Consider the following 19,453-nt stretch of genomic DNA (forward strand, 5'->3'; position numbering starts at 1 on the left):
AGAAGAAAGCAGCCCAAGAGCTGAGAGTCCTGACATCATTATTTTGAGCCTCCAGATCCTGCTGTGTCCAAGGCGGCTATCACTGGCTTCCCAGTTATGGGAGATAATAAATCCCCCTTTCTGCTTCCGCCAAGTTGAGTTGTCATTGTTACCAAAGGGGCCCTTGTCTGTCCCCTAGTCCCTTTCATCCTGCCTGAGTTCTATTTACCCTGAACGCATCACTTTAAATGTTGAGTTGTCCTGCCCCATTTCTTTCCACAATTTAATACAGACACATATTATTCTAACATGCTCTATCGTTTGCTTATAAGAACATACTGTTTACTGCTTGCCCTCCACCTCTCTTCCCACCGAAATGTGAACTCCGTAGTTCTTGTTAGTTCCCAGCCCTGATGTGACCAAGAACCTAGAAAAGTGTCAGTGCGGGACAGGTGCTCAATAAGCACTTGTTTGAATGCTAACATTTAGCAGGGAAAGTCATTAGGGGACTTGCACAAGGGCCAGCTTGGTGTGAAGTCTGGTTTTAAACTCTCCATGCCCCCCCTTCCACCTCCCACTGGTGGTAATGGTTTGGACTAAAATATTATAATGAACAGTGGCTTCCATTGTCAAGTGCCCACCACATGCTAGGCGGGTAAGTGCCGGGCACATGCAGAAGACAGACCCACAGAGTCTCTTCTCTCAACGGGGGTCTGCTCAAGAGAAAGGGGGTGAACACACACAAAATCACATGCCTTTGGAGCTAGTGTGACGTTTGCCATACAGAGCGAGGACTCTTAGTCTAGCAAAGGCCACAGGGGTCAGAGACTTGTCCCTGGAAGGGGTGCCTCCTGAGCTGTGTGCTTCCTAAGCTGGAAGGAGGACTTGGCAGGGATGGGCATGGATTGAGCAGGGAGAGGAGTCGGGGAGAAATGAAGGACACTCAGACCACACCAAAGGCTGGGGCAGGAAAATGTGATCTGATTCCCTCCTTCCCTTGTCCAGCTGTCCTGCAGCCAGCTCCATTAGTCCCTTACCTAGTCTCTGCTTCCCGACCACGTTCTCCCTTACAAGGCCAAGTAGTTGGGAGTCTTTTACCCTTGTGTTTTAAGGCATAAAAGACTCAACCTCCTTTGGCCATCTGCTCCCACATCATCATCATTCTGGAAATATCCATAGGCTGTTGTCTGTTAAACCAGTTTTTGTTTCTATGAAAAGCCAGCCCTGGCTCTCCTCACCACCATCACCATTGGATGCCTGGAAAGGGGACATCCTCCATTCCAAATTCCTCCTGAGTGCTCCCTGGAGCATCCATCACTCCTTCTTTTCTGGGACACGCCTGGGTAACTCTTCCAGGAGAGAAAGGCTAGCTCAGGGCTGGATGAAAGCCAAAAGGCTCCCCTTTCTTGGCCTGAAGTCCCTTCTGCAGCACCCTATGTGCCAAGTTTCCATACTCAGATGCAAATGTGCGGGCACGTGTGTAGTCTGCTCTAACTGGTGGAAAAGTCTTTCAACAGTCCTAGGGACACATTGCCTTTTTTCCTGCCAAAAAAAAGCCAGAGACAAAGATTCATTTCCACTGTGACTAAATAACCCATAAGTTTCTCCAGAAGCGGAAATTGTTAGAGTGAATGCAGACCTTTCTACCAGCACAGCTTCCAAAGATATCTTTTAGCCTCAGGCAAAGTCCTGACAGCGAGATGTTAGTCAAAGCTCTGTCTTCAGTGTGGGGCTCCACCTACACTCACGCGCAACTGAGGGTTGATGGAAAATGGACCGACACAGAAAACCAAGTGCTCATTTCTGCTGCAGGGGGTCCCTCTTACTCAAACCTGGCCTCGGGGCCCATGACCCCAGCACCACACCAGAATGAGCCTCAAGTCTGAGGGTTCTTGTTTGATTTGATCAAAGCTCTTAAGGCCATCTTAACAGCATTAAGAGCCTTTTTGCCTTGGCCAAGGACAAGCCAGATCCAAGCCCTGGGGCATCTAATTACCAACTGCACGACCACAGGCAAGTTACTTAGCTCCTGTAAGCTTGTAAAAATGGGAATAGCCATAGTACTTAGCTCAGGGCATAAATTAAATGAGATAGTGTGGGCTGATCACTGTGGATAGAGTGGGCACAAAGTGAAGACTCAGTAAATGACAAGTCTGAGCCTCATCCCTGGTCCCTGGCAACAAGCCACCCCATAACTGGGCCAAGGAGTCCACCTCCCCCATGGCCAAACCCAAATGAGGTGCCAGTCCCTCTAAGGGTGGGACAGAGAGCAATGTCAGGAAGGGGAGCTCCCTGCAGACAGGCACCCAGCCTCTCACCCTACTGTCCCTGCTGACCTTCTTGGTGACCTTCTTCTTGGTGACCTTCAGCACACCAAGACTGGTTGACAGAGACAAAACAAAAACCCCAACAATAAAGGTAACATTAGGCCAGTCAAGTCAAAAAATTCAGACCAGAAAATCCCCATTGCAACTTTTTTATTCCATTCTCCAGTGGAGGGGGAGGGGTGCATTCCCGTCCCCAGACCCAGCAGAGAGACCCCTAGCACAGTCCTCAACCCTTCAGAAACCCTTGGTACATGTGAGCAAGAATAAATAAATCAACTTCCCAACTTATGCCTGGGTGGAAATTGGTGGGGGGGGAGGGTCTTCTCTGGGCTCCCGTTCAGGACACCTTCCTCCCCAAGCACCTCCTGTAGCCCCAAGGGTGGCAGGTGGGGTACCAACGGAAGGCTGAGACTGAGGAAGTGAGCTGGGGGGGGGGGGTGTCTCCAGAGGGAACGGACCCTCCTCCCAGGCTCAGCCCTGGGCCCCATGGCTGCTGGGGCCCAGGGCTCAGGTGTGGGTGTCCCCGCCCCCTTGCAGGGCAGGCTCCGCCCCTCCTCGCGGGAAGGCGGGAAGGCCGGCACCTCCCCTTACCCACCCCGTGGGCGGAGCGGCAGGAAGGCAGGAAGCCTCCAGGAGCCCAGCCTTGAGCCTCGCCTGCACCTGGGGCGGGGTGGATGGAGGATGCGGGGCCTGGAGGGGCCGGGCCGCCTCCGACCCCATGGCCCCCTGGGGCAGCGGCTGGGCAGCCTCGCCATCTTCACCCGCGACGACTTCGAGGGCGCCTGGCGCCTTGTGGCTCGCGGCGGCTTCGGCCTGCGCTCCAGGTGCAGCGAGTCCGCAGTCAAGGCCCCCACCCATGCCTTAAGCCTGACGCCGCCAGGTACCTGCCTGCGCTGCCCCGCTCGGTCCGGAGGGCACAGCCGGAGCTCCCCTTGGAGGGGTGCGGGGCTTGACCCCGGCACGGCCCCGGCAGCTTGTGTCCCCGCCTGAAACGCGGTGGGGTCCCAGTTCCCCTCTGTGGAGCGCACGGAGGGCCAGAGAGGGGGGAGGGAACTACTCTCCAGAAACAATTCGGCCCATCTGACTGCCCAGACTGGCCGGCTCCCTTCATCCTGGGTGTCAGTGTGCCCTTGATGGCCCTCTGCGTGGCCCCAGGTTCTCCGCCAGGCCCGGCTGGGGTTGCCCAGAGTCTGTGGCACTTGGCCCAGCGACTCTCAGTGACCTGTGGAGGAGCATGCACTCCCTCTCTGTCCTGTGGCCGTGGGCTTGGCCCCAGCCCAGCCAGTGCAGGCCAGGGGAGGTGTGGGGACTGGAGACTGCCCAGCCTGCCGGCCTGAGAGCCTGCCCAGGCCGTGTGCCGGAGCTCGGGTAGGTCCTGCCCGCAAGTCAAGCTGGGGATGCGTGGCTCTGTCCTTGCTTTTGTTTCCAGCCCCACCCGACCCCCACCCCTCCCCCACCCCCCCCACCCTCGCAGCCCCCTCCATCAGGTGCAGTATGGCCCACCCTGGGTATGCCTCCTTTCTCTCATGGCTGCCGCTTTCTCACTGCGTGCGCCTGTCTCTTCCTTCCCACTGAGATGGGAAGTCTCCTTCCCATCCAATTTGCTTGGAGTGGCCTTGTGCTTACCCCCGTGCAGCCCTGAAGGAGACACTTAGGACGTGAAGTCTGAATGTGAGAATTGTGTCATTCTCCCAAGACTCCCAGGCCATCAATCAAAGAGCCCGGTGAGGGGCATCTCCTATTGGCACCTTCTATGGATGTCATGTTCTCTTCGGTCACCATGCAAGTCCCCAAGACAGAGCCTCAGGTCCCACACACTCGAGACAGCCCCAACTTGACCCTCTTCCTCCTTCAACACGCTCATGCTGGCCTTGGGGTACAGTCGGGTTTTTCTAGGGTTTGTCCACATCATTGAGACTTTGAAGTGAAGGTTGAAAGGACACAGATGGCATTGACGAGACTGTATTGTTGGGCACTGACAACAACTTTCCCATCCCAAGCTCTGGGAAGCCTCTGGGGGAACGGGCCAAGGGACTTAATGATGATGGATGTCTGCTGAGTGGGAGTGACTACACTGGCAGCTTTAAGTGTGTTCACTGGACTCTCTCTACCTCTTCCTTCATTCCTTCACTGGATGAATGGTTTGTGTCGCCCGCTGTGCTGGACTCTGAAATATAAAGAGTACAAACAGATACAGCCCTGTTCTCCTGGAGCTGGCAGCCTGGGGGGCAGAGGCACTCATCAGGTAACTCCATGTGGAGATGTCAAATGCGCTGCTGTGAGAAGAGCAACAAAGGAGATTGATGGTTCTGTGAGAGCTTATTCATAGAGTTTGACCAGGATCAGAAAAGGCTTCCCCAAGATTACAGCTCAACTGAAGAGTGAAGGATGAGTGTGAGTAAAGTCGTTGAAGTGGAGAAAACTTTCCAGGAAGAGGCAGCAGAAAGTGCAAAGGGCCTGTGGTAGGAGGGATATAGTAAGTGAAAGGGTAGGAAGAGGCTGTTGGGGCTGGAGTTGAGAGAGAGGGAGCAGTGGAAAGCCACTAGAGAGTTTGCAACCACGTTAGGGGGGTGTGACAAAAAGGAGTTGATCAAATTTGCAGGATGGAAGATGAATTGGAAGGGTTGAGTGGCTGCTGGTCCACAATTAAGGGTTGTCATTATTCAGGGAAGAGATGATCGCCATCCAGCTTCTACGTAGTGATAGAAGGAAAGGAATGCATTATGCAGTATTTAGGACATAAGCATTCACTTGACTTGGTGCTGGGCTGTCTGGGGGGTATGATGAGGAAGAGGAGTGTCAAGGTTAACATGAAGGTTGGCTTGCCCAGAGGAACAAAGGCTCGTACAATGTCTGTTCCCGAGTGATGACAATTAATAAAGGGAACATGAAAGGATGTGCAGGTTGGGAGAAGAAATTCTAGAGCTCGGTTTCGTACAGGTTGAGTGTAAGGTGCCTTTTAAACAGCCGAAAAGAATTGTCAAATAGATTTCAGGTGAAGGTCTGAGCTAACAATATGAAAATTTGTGAGTCATTTGTTCTAAGTCCTAATTACCGCTAGGGCAGGAATGAAACGCATTCACTGTAGGCACAAAGTAAGCGAAACAAAGTCCCAACCTCATGAAGTTTTATAGTTTAAGGAAGGAAGGAATCTAGAGGAAGACAGGAAATAAGTAAATAATACAGAAATAAATCATTTTTATCTATAACACTGACAGTCTCCTGACATGTTCTTGATGAAAATACCGAAAGAAAGTTGAACAATCTGATCTTCCAAGAAAACAGTTGATCTGGAAATATTAACTTAGGTGTCCAGGACCACGACAGATACTGCGGTGGTAAGAGACAGTGCCGAGTAAGAAGGCAAGGACCGGCCCAGGACTGGCTGATGTACCGAGACCTGAAAACTTTCCTAGGCTGTAGCCCTGGGGGCTGGGTGGGGGGGGTGGTCTTTGCACACCTTAACAACAGCTTCTCAGAGAAACATCGAGACCAGACACCCCATGACGGGGGCTGGTGGGAGGGATGAGAAGCAGACACGGGACACGGAGGCAAGGAGTCTGGGTGCTGGGGCAAGCAACTGGCGTTCCCATTTTACAGAGAAGAAACTGAGGCCCAGAGAGTTTACTGGCCTGGGGTCATGCAGAGCATAAGTGGGTTTGAAATCAGGGCAGATCCCTGGCTTTCCCCCTCCATGACAGGTGTCTCAGTTCCTGGGACTGGAAAGGACAGGAGGAGACAGATAGGAAAGTCCGCAGAGGTAGAGGCGGGAGCAAGGGGCACCTAAAACGACCCTGTCCGGAGGTGAGGGACAGCAGGTGCTTTCTCTGGAGGTCGGCAGTCTCTGGCTGGCTTCCCCTGGCACCCTGCACGCGCATTCCCGGCAGCCTCCGACTGCAGGGCCCACGCAGCAGCTTTGCAAATGCTGTGCTTTTAAAAATGTCATTTCTCCTTAATCCCCATCCCCGCAATCCCCAAACAATCTCAACAATTTGCATATCTACTGGTCAGTGGGCACAAACAGTGAACCTAACGAGAGTCTGCAAACGCTTATGCTGTAAGGCCTTCCCTTAAGTCTTGACTTCTGTTCCGTTCAACAACGATGTATTGTGCTGTGCACGCAATGGGCTGGGGCGGGAAGCCAGAGGGGTGATTGCGGTCCATCCATAAGACGGAGTACGTGCAATCACTGCAGACCTCACTTCGGGAGAATGGCCGTGTGAGCAAGCCCCGTGCCACTCACACTGGAAGAGCAGATTGCAAAGCAGCCTGCAGAGGGGGGAGGGGAGGAAGGAGCGCAAAGGAGAGAGATCCCTTCCTTGCACGTGTATGTATAAAAGAAGATACTAAAATATGAGCAGAGGCCAGCTCTGGCAGGTTGGATTGCTGATGGTTTAATTTTCTTCTATAAAGCTCCCCATATGCCCTTGATTTTCTACAAGGATCTATATTACTTTCATAATCCAAACGGCAATAGGCGAGCCTTTAAAACACAAGCATGGGGTGTGATGTTGGTAACTCTGGGGGCTTGTGATCTCCTGGGGGAGGCAAACATGGACAACTGCCAGAATAAATGGGGTGGGGGGGGGGCTTTTCATGGCCGCCTCTGTGGAATGGGCTTTGTCCTGAGCCAGCAGACACCTTCCCTTCCTGTCCTGTCGCTTTCGGCCATCCAGGCCCCACTGAGGGCATCTTGCTGGGCCTCCTTCTAGGGCTCTCCCTCTTCCTGCACTGCCTTGCCGGCCCCCGAGGCTTCTCGGGGTCTCCAGAGCCTGGCACGAAGCCTCGTTTGTTGCTCTGCTAACCGCTGTTGGAATGAACCGGTCATCTCCTTCCCCGACCAGTGTCCCACCTCCCCACAGCTGCCATGTGGAGCTTCTCATTGAAGAAGCAGCCGAAATGGAGAAGATCAAATTTCTGCACATCATGTCCATCTACGGGTGTGCGGGGAGCCCCTGGACATGGTGATGGAGTTCATGGCCAGCGGCTCCCTGGAGAAGATGGTGCCCACACACAGCCTCTCCCGGCAGCCCAAGTTCCACATCACCCCTGAGACCAGCCTGACCTTGAGGTTTCTCCATAGCATCAAGCCACCCCTGTTCTACCGGGACCTCAAGCCAGGCAACCTCCTTCCAGATAGCAACATGTAAGGTAAAGGCCCGGTTGGCCTCCCTGCCCCCTTTCCACACCAGACTCTCCGCCGGTGAGCCAGCCCGCCTGGCCTGCTGAGAGTTTAAAATAGCTCCCTTCATGGACAAGTACTGAAGGCGAAGAGATGAGTAGTGGAGTCTGATGCTTGAATCTGGATATCAGGATGCCTGCAATGACTCCCCTGGACCTCAGGCTTCTGTTTCTACTGTGGGTAGAATATTCCCCATCCCTCCCCTTGCTTTCTTTGGGTGGGGATGTGTGTAAATGAGATGATTCCCAAGAAAAGTTATGATGGCCTTCAGTTCCTAAAATGTGCCACCTTCTTTTGCCCCAGGACCTTTGCACATTCTAGCCCTAGTGCCAGGAACAGTATTCCCTTACTGCCTTCTTTATCTAGCGAGTCATGCTCATCTTTCAGTGCTCTGCTTAACACTATCCTCTTGGGGAGGTTTTCCCTGGTCTACCCCAACAGCCCCCTGTTGTATGTCCTCACAGTACCTCTGACTCCTCAGACTGCTAACCGCACTCGTTAAGTCTACAGTCATTTGTGAAACTATTTCATTAGTGACTATACCCCCTATTGGAGTGAGCACTTGGGAGAGTAATGGGTGTTGGGGTCTCATCTTTCTTAATCTGCTGCCTAATTCTCAGCGCCCAGCCTAGCTGACCTGTGAATGAGTCCGTGGATAGAGGCAAAGTGGGGGATAAACACACATGGTGTATTCAGGGCCCTTAGAAGTGGACGAACAGAAGCTCATCAAAGATGGTGACTTTAGGGGTGCCTGGGTGGCTCAGTGGGTTAAAGCCTCTGCCTTTGGCTCAGGTCACGATCCCAGGGTCCTGGGATCAAACCCCACATCGGGCTCTCTGCTCAGCGGGGAGCCTGCTTCCTCCTCTCTCTCTCTGCCTGCCTCGCTGCCTACTTGTGATCTCTCTCTGTCAAATAAATAAATAAAATCTTAAAAAAAAAAAAGATGGCAACTTTATCCACACCCCTCTGGCTAATGGCAACACCTGTTAAGTACTTACTGTGTGCCTGGCTCTGTTCTAGACGCTTTTTGCTTATCCCCCATTTCATGCTTATACCAGCACTATGAGCTAAGTGTTCTTGTTATTTCCAGTTTATAGATGGGGAAGGTGAGGGTCTGAGGAGATCAGTAACATGTCTGAGATCATGCCGAGGTCACATGTGGCAGAGCTGGGAGAGGCCTTGGCCCTTAACCACACCACTGCCCTGGAAAAGGGAGGCTGCGGGACAGGGAGGGATCAAGGCAGGTTTTTGGAGGCAAGACTCTTGCTCCCTTACCCCTGCTGGTGGCTTCCTCCCAGATTTCGGACTTTGGCCTGTCCAAGTGGATGGAACAGTCCATCCAGATGCAGTACACGGAGGGGTCAGCGCTGTGGGGCACCATCAGCTACAGCCCCCCTGAGATGTCCCTGGAAGGTAACAAGGCCGTAGGACCTAAGTACGATGTGTGCAGGTGAGAGGCGGCTGGGCTCCATGCCACATTTCCGGGGTTGGGGGAGCTGGTTATCAGCACCCGGCCTGACACCCCCCGTCCCAAGGGCATGACGGGACAGGGAGGAGGAAGGACGAAGGGGCACTCTGGCTGGAGAGGCTTTTGCCCAGGAGGGTGTGGCCCATGGGGCCTCCTGGGTGGAGTGACCATGGGTATCTGAGAAGGTGACTCAGGGGGCGCTCTGTCCTGTCTGCAGCTTTGGGATCCTCATCTGGGAATCCTACGGCGCATCAGGCCAGACAAGAACCTGGGGAGCAGAGCCTCACTCAGAAGAAACCGTATTCAGGCAGGAGATGGTGTGGCAGCCTCGGGTGGGGTCCCGGAAGGCACTGAGAGAGGCTAAGGGCTTGCAGGGGCGGGATAAGAGGCGGCTTTGGGTTGGGAAGCGGCATATGCTTTAAGGATTCCCATGCCCCCTCCTTCTTCCCTCCTCTGCTGGAATCTCAGTCTGTAACCTAGCTGTTTATTCATGGTGCATTTATGTTGCCCCTGCTGTGTGCACCCCTGTGGGAAATCCCCAGAGCCACCCACCACCCTGCCCAGCCCGCTGCTCTGGCCCTGGCGCCCTGAAAGCACACAGCCTGGGCCTCCCCTTCAGCATGGTGACCGTTGTCATCTCTCCCCACAGCCTGTCTCAGACGAGTGGCCAGGTGGGGCCCAGAAGACAATAAACTGAGGAGATGCTGTGGGATTGGGACCCCAAGAAGAGGCTCTGCTCCCCAGGTTCTTGTCTGGCCTGATACGCCGTAGGAGCTTGGGAACTGGCTGCGGCTGGAGTGCATGCGAGCAAGGGCCGAGGTTCGAGGGGGCAGGAGAGGTGGTGGCTGAAACCTGGGCCACTCCTGAGGGCTCTGTGTGGCCCTGGGGCATGGTCCGCATCTTGGTGCTGGAGGAGGGCAGCGGGGGAGGGGGCAGCTGAAGGCTGCCGCCCATCTCTCTGGGTCACTGTGCACCCTCGTGGGAGGTCAAGGAGAAGACCCAAACCGGCAGGGTCTGGGCCCGGCTCTCCTGCTTCTGAGTCCTCCGGTTAGCCGGGCTCTGTCCGGGGCCACAGCACCCTCATTTGTGAAATGTTCCCAGACTGTGAGATCACGGGCATGGATGGACCTCTTTAGCGACTGTGGAGACACACACCTGTGTGACTGTGAGCCCTCAGAGATCACCCACCTAGTCCTGTCCCCTCATTCATGGGAAAGGACTGACCCTCAGAGGGCCAGGGACTTGCTAAATGTGGGCTTGCTGAGCCACAGCTGGGATCCAGCTGTCCCAGGGTGCATGTGTGGGTAGATGTGAATCCAGGAATGGATTTTGGGGTGGGGGGGAACACAGGGACCGTTAGAGTATCTAAAATGGGGAACAAACTGGTGGCCAGCCTGTTGCTTCCTTCTCTGTCTTTCTCCTTCATGGAGCAGACATCACAGTTGAGACAGACATACTGCTGCCCCTGTTCCAGGGTCCTATGGCAGACCCCGAGAGCAAGGCTGTCCAGGACGGTGCCCTGCCAGCTGTCTCCCCCAGCCTGGGGAGGTGCATGTGTGTGTATGTGGGTGGGCGGTGGTCATCTCCCATAAGGGTAAGACCTCCGGGGTGGGGGAGGCGGGGGGACCACAATCATGATGCATGGGCTTGTCCTTCTCAAGGTCCCCTGGCTGAGAGAGCAGATGGGGACTGAGAGCCAGCTCGGCCCACACTGCTGGCCGTGCCAGGCAGCCCACTTGGGGACAGCCGTTCCTAACTTGCACAGTGGTGGCTGTGGCTCAGAGTCCCTGAGAAGGACTCATCAGAGTCCTGCCTGCAGGCTTTCATGCCGGCATCGGTGTCCCCAGCGTCCTCGCTCCCTAACACCGGAACCAGCCGTGGGGTAGCAGGGACTCCTAGCCAAATCACGGGGCCAGCCACCCTGTACTCCACAGGGTCCAAGGGCAGTCAAGGCCCCAGACCACCTCTTCTTGCAGGCTCTCCGCTGCTCAGGACTTTCCTGCAGACCCAGCTGTCGGCAGGAATGGCACGGGAGGGGCTTCCCAGGACAGGTGCTGGAGAGAGGAGTGGAGGGCAGAGACCAGAACTGCCTCACTGGTCTAATCTGCCCCATTGTCTTCTGATTCCCTTTGCGCAAGTCAGTGTTGAGGTCAGCCAAGAGCTAACAGACAGGGGTGAGTCCACAGAGCCACGGCTGGAACTGGAGAATTCCCAGGGAGGAGAAAGTGGACTCAAGCTGCACCCTTTCCACCTCTCCCCTGCCCACCACCTTTGACCCAACCCTCTGCCTTGCTCATCCCAAGTCAGAAGTTGGTATGTCCCTTTCCAGACACTGGCTCCAGGTTCCAGAAATGCACATGCCTTCAGGGGTCAGGCTCTGCTTCCCCTCCAGGCTTGTGTTTTCTAGAAGGCCTGACTCCTGTCCTGGCTTTCGGGTGGGGTGGGGTGGGGGACGGTCGCAGGCATTGGCATGCAAGCCTGGCTGCATTGTTGAATGACCTAGGGGATGAAAGCTGCCTCATGCCTGGGCCACCTAGAGTCCACCTAGAGTGATTAAATCAGAATCTTGGGGGCGGGGTTGGGGGGTTAGGGTTGGGGCAGTAATTGGCCTGGGCAGGGATATTTGTTGTTGTTGTTTGTTTGTTTGTTTGTTTTGGAAATTGTTGCTTTTGGTCCAGATACACTTTTGGTAGAGCAGGAGGAAGCCTTAGCAGCCAAAGCTCAGATCATAGAGCCTGTTTTCAGCTGGCATTGACTTTGTGCCAAGCACGCCCCTGAAAGCTCTTGGCTACCCAGGCTGTTCTTGCAACGGTGGCACGATGTGAGCATTGTTGGTGGCCCCTTTATGGATCAGGATCTGGAGGCTCAGGGAGGGCAGGGAATTGGCTAAGGTCCGGCGGTGCGAAGCATGGGTTTGCTCCCAGGCCTTCTTCTGCCCCCTCTGCACGGGGTGGGCTGCCAGAGTCTGACCTCCAGGACATGGGAGGCTGTGCAGGGATCTGTGATAGCAGGAGAGGCTCCCCCCACTCCCAGAGTCTCTGTTCCTGGTTGGCACTTGCAGGAGGCAGGGGGCTGGACGAGATGACCTGCGGCCAGGCCAGAGGTCCTCCTTCCAACCCCATCTTCCCCAAAACAGACTCTGGAGACTACTTGAAGCGCGTCCTGGGACGAGGAGCAGCATGGCTGTGAGAACAGTCACTCCCCTCACTTCCCAGTGGTGCGGGGCACAGGTGAGGCTGCTGCTAGCTCATGAGGTCCACATGGACGGCCCGAGCACCTGCGGCTACACGCTCCTCCTCATCGCCACGCAGGACCAGCAGCCCAACCTCTGTGCCCTGCTCCTGCAGCACGGGGCGGACGCCAAGCTGGCAGAGGAGGACAGCTGGGTGCCGCTGCCCTTTGTAGCCCAGAGCAGTGGTGACAGCTCTGCCCTCCCACCCCCCGGACCACGGGGGCCCATGTGGGTGCCCAGGAGCACGAGGGTGGACCCTGCCCCACCTGGCCACACAGAACACCTCTGAGAATGTGGCACGGCTTCTGGCCTCCCGTCAAGCTGACCCCAACCTGCATGAGGCCGAGGGTAGGACCCCTCTGCACGTGGCTGCCTACTTCGGCCACGCCAGCCTGGTCAAGCTGCCGAGGGGCCAGGGGGCCGAGCTGGAGCCCAGCAGAGAAACCTGAGGATGCCTCTGCCCCTGGCGGTGGAGCGAGGCGAAGTGAGGGCCATCCGGCTCCTGCTGAAAAGTGGGGCAGCTCCTGATGCCCTTGACCGGAGCAGACAGCAGCCACCAGGGGTAAGTGCCTGGCCTGGGAGGTGCTGCTCAGGGACGGGACCGGCTTCGAGCTACTAGGGCGGCAGGGCTGGACCCCCCTGCACCTCGCGGCCTACAAGGGCCCCCTTGGAGGTTGTCCACCTACTGGTAGAGAGGCAGGTGAACGTGGGAGCTCCCAGAGGCATGAAGGGGACACCCTGCACCTAGCTGCCCACCACGGGGAGGAGCTGGTGGCGTGGGCGCTGCTGTGGTGTGACGCTGACCCCAGTGCGGCCAAGTGGGGAGCTGGACACCTCTCCACCTGGCCATCCAGAGGGGTCGTCTTCCTGAGCATCCTCAGCCTCCTGGAGCACCACGCAGATACCCCTGCCCGCAGCAAGGTGGGCTGATGCCAGCCCACCTAAAAGCCCTCAAGGGCACATGGCCATCCCCAAAGGGCTGCTCTCGCTGGTGCCTGGCTGGGCATCCGGGACAGGGCGAGCTGTGCACCCCCACAGCTGGCCCTCCGGAGCCAAAAGCAGAGCACAATCACCCTCCTGGTGGGCAAGGAGCCCTCCTCACTGGCCCTTCTGGGTGATGGTGAGCCAGGAGCCCAGGCAGAAAGCCAGACAACGGGGGGGGGGGGGCTTCCTGGGAGGTAGGGGGCCTGGGAAAGTGACTCTGGGCTGCTGGCAGGGCCCCTTCCCTGTCCTTGCCACCTGCCCCTTGGACCTTGAGTGGAAGCCGAAATGTGATCTCCCCCTGGAGGGAGGGGGAAACCGGTGGTGAGGTGGGAGCTGGGTGGGAGCCAGGGGCTCCCTCTTCCTCCTCCTGTACTGGGACCCAAGCCCTCCTCCTCCCCAAGACTCCTGCCACCTGTCATTCACCCCTGAGCTCACAGGGAACCACAGAGAAGAGGGACATACACCCTCCCTCTTGGTCCCTGTGTGACTTGGTCCCCATCTCAAGCCAGGCCTGACCAGCCAGGCTTTTCAAAAGGGGCAGGAGCTCACTTTTGGGAGGAAATTTCTGCCACTGTTGAAAGCCCCAGCCAGCCCACTGTTGCCACAGAGACCACACCTTCTGGTTGCCCTGGCTCCGGTGACTGGGTCTCCCATGTGGTTTCGGCAGGGGAAGGAAGGCTGTGCTCCAGCCGCCCACGAGTGCTCCGTGGGGTGCTCCATCCTCCCTTCCCCACCCCTTCACTGTGCCTCGGTACAGGGCTAAGTTTTCAACCCTGAGGTCTGGATCTGAGTCTTCCCTTTGGAGATGGGCTGACCTCTGGGGCCAGTAGTGTTACTGTGGGATGTGGTGTGTGTGCAAGTTCACGCAGCAGGAGGAGGCAGGGGCAGCTGTGGGGAGTGAGGGGCTGAGGAGGGTGAGGGATGGCTTCCTGGGGCCCAGTGTGGAGCCCCAGGACAGGGATGTCCCTCCAGACAGCTGTTGCTCCGGGCGCTCTTCCCTGGGGCCACTCCCTGGTCCCCGGCTGCCAGCCTGGCCGTCCTCCCGGCTGTGGGGCAGGCTGGGGGCAAGGCTGGGCTGTACACACTGACCAGCTTCTGCTTCCGCCCTGGCTCTGCCGGGAATGGCTGACCTCGGGTCAGGGTGGAAGGTTCGAGTGGGGGCAGGATGGGTGCCCTAAAATCCCACCCCGCACCTCTCCACCTCTCTGCACTGCTGGAGCAGCCCCTCCGACTCTTTGATTGTCAGAGAAAAGGAACCTTCTGCCCCAGCTACTGTCCCGTTCCCCCCCAGCCACGTGGTGGGCCCACCTCCACATGTGGTCCTGCTGGGCTGGACTAGGGCCTCCTGTCCGCATGGGGTGAGAGGTGGAGCCGAGAATCTCCCTGGGTTGAGCAGGCTGATGTCTCATAGCTTCTCCCTGCTTCCTTCCTTAGCACCACCATGACGGCAATCACTGGCCAGCAGCCCCAGGGAGCCCAGGTTTTCCTCTCCTGCCTGGATGAGCAGGGACTCCTGAGGACCTCTGCAGGTGACACTCAGCAGAATGTTCCATCCTCCTACTCCGCTGGCCGCCCAGTCCATTCTCCATGTTCTTCCTGGGCCTGGGCTTCCTTGCCAGAGCAAGACTCGTAGCTGAAAGTCCCCCTGGGAGTTCTGTCTTCCCTAGAACGTGTTAGAGCAGGAAGGGGGAGGGGGAGAGGGCTCCGTGCCATCCGTGATCCTTGCACGCTGGCTCCCAGTATAGGATTCTTCCGCACGAGCCAGAGGGCGGGTGTGGGGCTATGTGTACAAAGCCGAGTGGGCTCAGATCAATCCATGGGGACGGCCAGGAGTGAGGCACCAGGGGACAGTGGTGTCTGGGCTATCCTCTTGGAAATTTGAGGAAATTTGAGGAAGGACCTTGCAGAAAGGATCTAGGAAAGATAAACGATTCTTGTGTGCCTGTTGTCCTATAATGGGGCCAGAACTACCCATGGGAATCATTTCAGCTCACTAACCTGATGATCCCAGGGACCAGGCTGAGATTCCCAGACCGTTGCTTTCTCTACCCGCTTCTTCCAAGAGGTAGCGGAGGGCTTCAGGCCAGCTCTGGCCAACAGCCCTAGCATCGCCTACCGGCACCTTCTTCTCCCTTTTCAAACCAACCCGAGCCAGACACAGACACACAGCGTCTACCCTGAATCCCACTGCAACACAGCCCCCTTCTAGAGATTTCCAAGGCACGTTCAAAATTGGATTTCATTGAGGCCCTTGTAGTTCCCAAGGTGAGGGTCTCCAGTTCAATTTCAAACCCTGTTTAGAGGAGTTTGGGGAGACTGAAAATAGGAACTCCCTCGTTTCCTTCTGGGCATCTCTACTTGGAGACCCTACAGGCCCCTTAAACTCAAAAGGTCCCACCTGAACGTTCCCTCCCCCTCCACAAGTCTGTCCATTACCCTCTCTCCCTCACTGTAGTTGAAAGACACCTGAACTGCTCACCCAGTTGTCATTCTAGACCAGTGTTGTCCTGGGAAGGTGGAAGCCTGCTCTGTCCGTGGCTGTTCCAGAGGATAGCCGCCGGCCCCATGTGTTACCGAGCACCTGACGTGGCCAGTGTGGCTTAACAAGCTTAAGTAGCCACATGCACTGGTAGACCACACGGTCTCTAAGCTCCCTGACCTGTCCTCATCTCATCAGCTCCCAGGCGCAGCGGGTCTGACAGGAAGGGCTTTCTGGAAGATGCATGCGTGGAAGGAGGACAAGGACACCGCAGGTGGCAGGCAGGGCCGGGACTAGATGAGGGGCCGGGGCCAGGGACCCCAGAGGCCAGGGAATGTGGACGAGCAAGTAGGCTGGGGGTGCAGGCAGCTGGAGAGCTGATGGCGCGGGGAGACCCTGATGTCCATCTTGGTTCCAGAGCTTGGACCTCGGACTCAATGGAAGGGGCAGTGGGGAACTGCTGTCACTTTGTGAGCAGAGTAAAATCCGAATGAACTGTGCGCTCCCAAGACCCTCCAGCTGGGCGCAGGGTGAGGAAGGGATGCTCTAGTGAGGGAAGACCCTACTCTCATGTGACCACACAGTGTCTGCGGCTGGGGCCACTCGGGAAAACCCGCATGCGGCTGCCCGAACTCTGTGCCAAGTCGCCTGCCCCACCCACCCCCAAGTGGTACCAGCCTCTCCCCTGGCACCAGCCCACCTCCCTCTCTCTGGCCTCTTGCACATGCCCAGGTCTCAGGAAGGAGTCGGGCCACAGCATGGGCTCAGAGCTGCCAGGCCTCCAAGCAGAAGGAAAAAGCCTCTCCAGCTGCCTTCTCCATCGGGCTTCTCCCCAGCAGCACTCAACCTGCTGCCTTTGCCAGGTCGCAGAGCTTGGATGGCACAGAGGGACCAGGTACCCTCTTGTCCCTGCGCCACCAGGCCCCCCAAAGCCAGGGTGGAAACCGTCCCTTCCAGAGATGCTCTGGTCTCTTGGTGCCACTGCCCCCCCCCCCCGGCTTCTCCAGAAGCAGAGTGAGGGGCATCTGGTTGGCAGGAGGGTACGCCCAGACTCTGATCTGCCACTAAAACCCCTCTAGAAATGACTCCCCTCTCTGCACACCTGTCCCCCAACTCATTTGCTCTGCAGCCCAAATGGCTGTCAGGCTATTCACAGGTACTCGAGGGACCCAAAAGTCTGGTCCCAGATGTTTTCTCTTTCTGTCTCCCCACCTTGGTAGACATGCGCTCAGCACGCTAGCCTCCTCCAGCCGTGCTCAGCGCTGGTCAGGAGACAGAGTGCACAGTGCAAGATGGAGATTTGGAGCCCTGGGCTCAGGGGCCAGCCTGCCGTCCAGGCAGTCGGCCTCCCCGTGAGAGAAGCTTCTTCTGTAACAGGGGACCCTGTGGACGGATGCCAGGGGTACGCAGAGGGCAGTATCACGGGGGCAAGGCATAGGATGGGAGCTAATGGCCACAGATGCTTGTGTCCTGGGGCCTGGGAGGGCGATGAGGTAGGGGGACACAAGGCTGGGTCACGCAGTCTGTGGGACAGGGATGGGGTGGGAAGGGATCCCAGATAGGTGGACACGCTGCTCCCCAAGGCTGGCCAGTCCTCAGTGTCACTCCTTGCAGATGACTGACCGTCCCTGTTCTGAGACCCCTGGGGAAGTAGGACAGGCAGTCACTTCTTTCAGGGGCCTCCTGCCCCACCATTCAGGCTGTCCTCTGTGCCACCAGCCTCTTGCCCTCACCAATTCCAGACCAAGGCGTGCCACGTCATTGTCGTCACCTACGTGACCAGTGTCCCAACCCCCAGCCAGGGCTCTGCTATGGAGAATGTGCAGTTTGTGCAGCTGTAGTGAGATTGTTGGATTAGCGCCCTCCGGGCGGGGAGCTCTGCAAATACCATGGTCACGTCCCCCGTTCCTGTTTCACCACTAGCACCTTGCTCAGGGCCCGGAGCACAATGGTTGCCCCAGAAATTGCCACCGAGGACCCCAGCGGTGGGTGGAGGGAGGAAATGCAGTGTCTCCTGCATCACCCGCCTGCCCAGTGCCCAGGACGTCTCCCTGGCTGGTGGCCCGTGGGGACTCCTCCAGAAGGAGGCACTAGGAGAAGAGCAAGGGCCTGAAGCCTTGAAGACTTGCAGTCACTCAGCGACATGCACGAGGACATGTGCCAAGTGCCAGCTGTGCCTGACCCCGCACTGGGGGAACGGTGGGGAGGGAGATGGCTGTTAGACGCCACAGGCCATAAAGGCAGATCATTTACCAATTAAAAGTCATTCTTGGGAGAAAGATGGGCTTCAGGGCAGAAGCACGGGGAAGGCGGGGAGCAAAACAGGGCCCTCGTCAGGTGGCCTCGTGGGAGAGAGTGGAGCCTGGGTTGCCCCCTCCCCCCGCAGAGTTCCCGGGGGGCCCCCACCTATCCCTCTGCCCCTTGAAGAGTTGAGGGGGGAGGGGGTGGAGCCGGCCCTCCCCCGGCCCCCTCTAGCTGTCACTCTGCTGTCTGGCAGAAAGCCTTGAGGCTTCGTGACAGCTGTGGGCAACCTTCCCCTGCCCCGCCTCCCGCCCCTGCCTGCCCTCTTCCCCTCTCCTCCCCTCAGCACCTTCCCAAAGTCAGCACCTTCCCAAAGTCAGCACCTTCCCAAACTGCTCCAGGCCTGCCTCCCCCTCCAGTCTCTGCCTGTCTGCCTGCCATCAGCCCGCCCTCTTCTTTCCTTCCTCCATCCTTCCTCGCTCCCGGCCTCCCTCCTTCCTTCTTGCCTCCATCTTTCCTTCCTTCCCTCCCTCCTTCCTCTATTCTTCCATCTTCTCTCTCCTTAGTATGTCTTCCAACCCCGCAGCTGAGAAACCCGTGTGACCTCGTAAGATTTCCGATGATGAGATGAGCGTTTTAGCTTCCGTCCAAGGCGAGATCTTCCGTAGGCTGAGTGTGTGGTGTGTGTCTGTGTGCAGAGCTGGGTGTGTGTTGGCTATGGGGTGTGCATCAGCAGCCGAGAAGTCCTTGGGGTTTCTCGCCCCCCAAGGGTCTGCTGCCTTCCGCAGGAGGCAGCCGCTGGGTTGTACGGATGCCTCCTGAGCTGGACCAGGGGCCTGCCTTGCCCAGCCTCCAGGATCTGGGTGCTCCCGGGGACAGGGGCCTCTCCCGGGGCTTAGCACTATGTGCAGGTTCACGGAGAAGATCAAAGTCCATAATTAAGTGTTCAGGGCAAGTTAAGTGCTCCAAACTTTGGTGCTAAAAATATTGTATTTAGCATGCAAATTATGCCCTGACAGCTCCCCAGAGCCTGAGCCCGTGGGTGCCGGCACCTTGTTTGTCATCAGCGCTCTTATTCTCAAGGTACTGAGAATATTCCTCCTTCGCCGGGTTGACTTATATTTCATTTTTTAAAGCCAAATTTCTGTTTTCAGGGCAGTGCCAGTTTGTGGCTCTGGAAAGCTTGGAGATAGGACTGTGATGGAGGCCGAGGGAAGGGAGGACCCCGCCCCGGGCTATGTCGCCCCGGGCTTCCGTGCCCCCGCAGCCTGCTCCAGAGGAAGGGGGTCCTGCTGTGTGACCAAAGTCAGGGCAAGGGGCAAACACAGACACAGCCAGCACCGGGGAGTCTACCTTTTCTGTGGAGCCTTCACTGCGCTGGTGGGCCACAGAGGCTAAGGAAGAAAGGAGGAAAGGAGGAGGTGGTGCGCAGGGACCACCTGTTTTCCCCACCACAGGGATCAGGGGAGCCCTGGGTACACTGCGGGATTCCCACGGGGAACGTCCTCCGCTCCTGTGTTGGTTGGCAGTTGAGGTTTGGGACCACCCGGGGGGTTGGGCT

The 19,453-nt window shown here is 57.1% G+C and overlaps 1 protein-coding gene across 1 annotated transcript; it reads left to right on the forward strand.

Moving 5' to 3' along the window:
* The first annotated feature begins 2,987 nt into the window (after nucleotides 1-2,987).
* ANKK1 (ankyrin repeat and kinase domain containing 1) lies at nucleotides 2,988-17,492 on the forward strand. Its single transcript, XM_059170112.1, is given in 23 exon segments — nucleotides 2,988-3,158; nucleotides 3,161-3,186; nucleotides 7,169-7,245; nucleotides 7,248-7,468; nucleotides 8,787-8,938; nucleotides 9,174-9,288; nucleotides 9,606-9,649; nucleotides 9,651-9,700; nucleotides 10,390-10,470; nucleotides 11,095-11,130; nucleotides 12,093-12,119; nucleotides 12,122-12,387; nucleotides 12,389-12,614; nucleotides 12,617-12,730; nucleotides 12,733-12,851; nucleotides 12,853-12,925; nucleotides 12,928-13,005; nucleotides 13,008-13,048; nucleotides 13,050-13,113; nucleotides 13,116-13,164; nucleotides 13,166-13,366; nucleotides 14,464-14,530; nucleotides 17,394-17,492. Coding segments are annotated over 23 exon segments (2,397 nt in total).
* The last annotated feature ends 1,961 nt before the right edge of the window (nucleotides 17,493-19,453 follow it).

This window comes from Mustela lutreola, chromosome 1, assembly GCF_030435805.1.
Source record: "Mustela lutreola isolate mMusLut2 chromosome 1, mMusLut2.pri, whole genome shotgun sequence".
Classification (NCBI taxonomy): domain Eukaryota; kingdom Metazoa; phylum Chordata; class Mammalia; order Carnivora; family Mustelidae; genus Mustela; species Mustela lutreola.